The sequence below is a fragment of the Opisthorchis viverrini genome (genome assembly GCF_000715545.1).
Source record: "Opisthorchis viverrini unplaced genomic scaffold opera_v5_53, whole genome shotgun sequence".
In the NCBI taxonomy this organism is placed as follows: domain Eukaryota; kingdom Metazoa; phylum Platyhelminthes; class Trematoda; order Opisthorchiida; family Opisthorchiidae; genus Opisthorchis; species Opisthorchis viverrini.
Window position 1 is genome coordinate 540,995 of NW_008751710.1, and position 3,609 is coordinate 544,603.

General features: G+C 45.2%; 1 protein-coding gene across 1 annotated transcript in view; it reads left to right on the forward strand.

Moving 5' to 3' along the window:
- Positions 1-378: 378 nt before the first annotated feature.
- T265_03664 (hypothetical protein) overlaps positions 379-3,609 on the forward strand; it is a gene marked incomplete at both ends in the record, with an annotated part of 6,043 nt that continues 2,812 nt past the window's right edge. Inside the window, one exon of the mRNA XM_009168206.1 lies at positions 379-482. Within this exon, the coding sequence (XP_009166470.1) occupies positions 379-482 (104 nt within the window). The remainder of the gene's footprint in view (positions 483-3,609) is intronic.

Sequence of the window (3,609 nt, forward strand, 5' to 3'; positions counted from 1 at the left end):
GGTTTTTTTTTCGTCACTGGGCCCTGAAACGGGGACAGCAATCAGATACAACAGATCGGTGGAGCAGCAAGATATAACAAAATCAGTCACTCCTCAGTTTTGGGGGCTTGGTGAGGTCGGTATACAATGCTACATTTTAAAGTATTATTACAGTAGCCTGAAGTTTAATGGCTCGATTCAGATGCCGGTGAAAGGAAGAAAGCCTTCGCTGAGGAGTTATTTATTAAAAAGTGCCAACTTAACAGTAACAGACTATTGAACAGGGAAGCAAAATACTCATATGCATCTTTTTTTACAAAAACTGAATATCCATCTTCTCTTTAACGCATCTTCCTGTACTTTCCTGGATATTCATTGACTGTTGCTCACGTCCAAGAAATGCTACAAAGCAACTCCCCAAATTCTGCAATAGATCTCCCTTTTCAAGAGACGCAAAGTGGATTTATAAGAAGAAAACATACTGCATGCATGCCTCCCCATCAGTAGTGTCACCGTTACACTGTAGAGACGTTATTACTAAGGTCCCCGTTCCTACCCTCCGTACTAATGCTTGTGGCCTGTTTAACCATGACTTTTCCGTTTAACGTCTTTCATTTTCAGATCATCTCGTGTCACCAGTATTTACCTCTGAGTAGTACGTGCAACATGAACAGTTCGAGGGATGCCTCTGCTTTTGTAGGTTTTTAGCGCAAATTGTTTTCGTTTTTATGTCTTGTGCTTCACCGATGTGGCATGCCAGGACAGTGGACAAGATATTTCACTGCACTCGCAAAGTTTTCATTGACTCAAACGGCAAAGACGTGGTCGGGAACAGATCGAAGGTACGGAACTGGTTGCTCCGTCCACTAACCAATCGGCGTGGGAATTCCAGCAAACGACTTCACCGAAAACGCTGATTGGCTGAATACATCAGACTGAGAGCCATGAAACGCCTGAGCTTTGTGCTGATCCTGATGTGTTACTGCGCGAAAGCCAGTGAATTTAATGTAAGCTCGAGAAAATTAGATCGGTTGGCAAACTCACAGGGGAATGAAGTTAGTTCCTTTAAAATTCGACATATCACATACTTTCCATCAGACGAAACTATACGATCGTGCTTCCCTGGGGGACCCTCCACTTTGGTTTTCATGGATAAACTGGTGGAACAGAGGCAGATGGAGCCTTGTTCGTCTGTTAGGAACCAGAGTGAAGTCGCTCCAAATTCTTTGCCGTAGCTGGTGACCATCAAGTCCGGTTTCGCTTATGCAGGTGTCCACAAGTTGACCAACTCGTTAAATTTACTAGTATTAGTGTAGGCATGCTCGTCGCTTGGTCACGTGTCAGTTGCGTTCGAGTACCGAAATCAGCCGTGTCTCGAAATGAGCCGCATCGATGAGTTCCGCGTTTATATGATATACAATCCAATTTATTGTTGAGTAAGCTCGCGCGAATTTCGCACCTGTATAGTAGCTTCGATTTCGCTCGACCTCGAACATCATTGTCCATCATCAGTGGCCCATATATCGTTTGTTTCGGGATGTGATTCGACTGTTCGCGTTCCGCAGATGGTCCGACCGGCGTAATTGGTTGCGAATTGGGCTGCTTTTAGTTCCCTGCATCTTTACGTCCCGAAGAGCTTGGTTATCTGGAATCTGGTCTCATCGACTCAGGCTCACAGTTCCCCGCAAGCGTTACATATGCAACCAGGCGAGTATCCGGATATGAGGTCGACAAGTCTCGCTGCCGTACATAAAATGGCGTGGTACATCGTGATTTTGTCTCAACTCGTAGATGGTGACTGCTCCAAACAAATTCTCTTACCCGGTCTCCCATAAGTAGACTGACAAAAAACAGGCGTTTTAGAAGAGTTGTGCGAAGACAGGAAGACAACTATTCGAACGGGAGTCATGTGGATGGGACTTCTACTTACTCCGCAACAAAATGCAGCAGTGACGGATGTTTCCGCGATAGGTTGCAGCCCCTGCTCGACAGAATGCAACATATGGACCCTCGAGTCAGGTAGGACTTGTTTGGATTGCGTTGCTGACTTACAGTATGCCTTACAGTATGACTTACACCGTATGCTGAATTCTGAATATCCCCCTAGCATACTGCGATAAGACGCAAGCTGAATCAATTAAGCACCATGTCAGTGTTCAAACCTGCTTATATAGTCCCACAGTTCCAAAAATTAGCCATTGCGCAAGACTGGTAAATTTGTTTGTGCAACCCGTCATCGGAAGAATGACCCACAGGACCTCTTTGTCCACCTAGTCAAAGGCTTTTGTGAATCTGAGGAATGGGTGCGTTCTCTGTCTGTTGTATCTCTTCACCTTCCCTGACGCTACTGGGTTATAGTCAGAAGACAAGAAGACGGACGACCAGAAGGAACTGTGTATTAACGCAATTACAAACTTCAATATATATGATTAACTTGTGACCGTATTTGATGGTCAATCCACTTTCAACTAACCAGTGTGTCCTCACGAAGAGACTGGACCTTACCGTGGCGTGACGGTTTGCGCACCTCAGCGATCCATTGAGCTATACTGGAGAGTGTCNGCCGGAAGTTTGTGCCAGCTAGAAAAAAAAACATTCTGTAGCTTTGAGCGTCAGTCACAAACCGGCCGCCGAATCGGGCTTAGCTCATAATTGGTCGGCCAACCTTAGCATTCCTATCACCTAGGATAATCACAAGATCACTTCTATCTAACTTACTATAGACGCTATCGTCAGTGTTACTGTCTGTCAGAGTGTATTTTGACACAACTGCGATTAACCAGAATTCCCACAACGTGGATCCCGCGAACCACTAAATCAGGATCACCAGACACCTTAAGAGTAAGTCACAAGAAATATGGGTTCCTCCCAAGCGGCTCGACGGGTATGTCCCAAATGGGGTCTTGTGTTTCGGAGGCGCAACATAAATCAGTCCAGAGAAGGAGGTATGGACAGGAGATAACTTTTGTCCCATTTGACGCAGAGTGCGTATGCTGAGGTTGAGGTAGCCCAATGTTTAGGGCACGAACTTAGTAACCAGTGGGTTCGTGGTTCGAACCGAACATCTGAGTCTGGACTACTTCTTGGTCAACCTGGCAGTATCACCCCTCATGCTTACTTCGGATAGCCAGGCAGTGAAAGGGTATTACAGCTGAACCATTGTTGTTTTGGTTGGAAAGCAACAGTGTGGAAGGACCCCTTGAATTCAATAACGGTTTATTTTGACTCATATTAATGGGCAGAAACTCGGACATGAGGCAGTGGTCATGTGACCGACAGCTAGGTAAATCAGAGGTAACTGGTTGAGGGACGCATGGGAGGGGCCGTTGAATGAAGAGTTGCCAGGATGAGTGATGTCTTTTAGTTGTTCAGGTCGGAGACACGGAGTCTCGAAGGCGTAGAGACTAAGATAAAGATGTCTGACTAATGACGCTGTCACGCATGGGCAAATCCCTTTAGAGACTTATCGGATCCGTGACAAGTCTCTTTGCTTTTCAGCTGTACTGGATAGTTTTCTATAGGTAGTATATATTAGTGCACAGCTGATGATAGCCATAATACAAATCAGAAGGTGAATGTGCACTAATAAATGTTTTTAGTATTTCTGTGACACGTATAAAAATAAATACA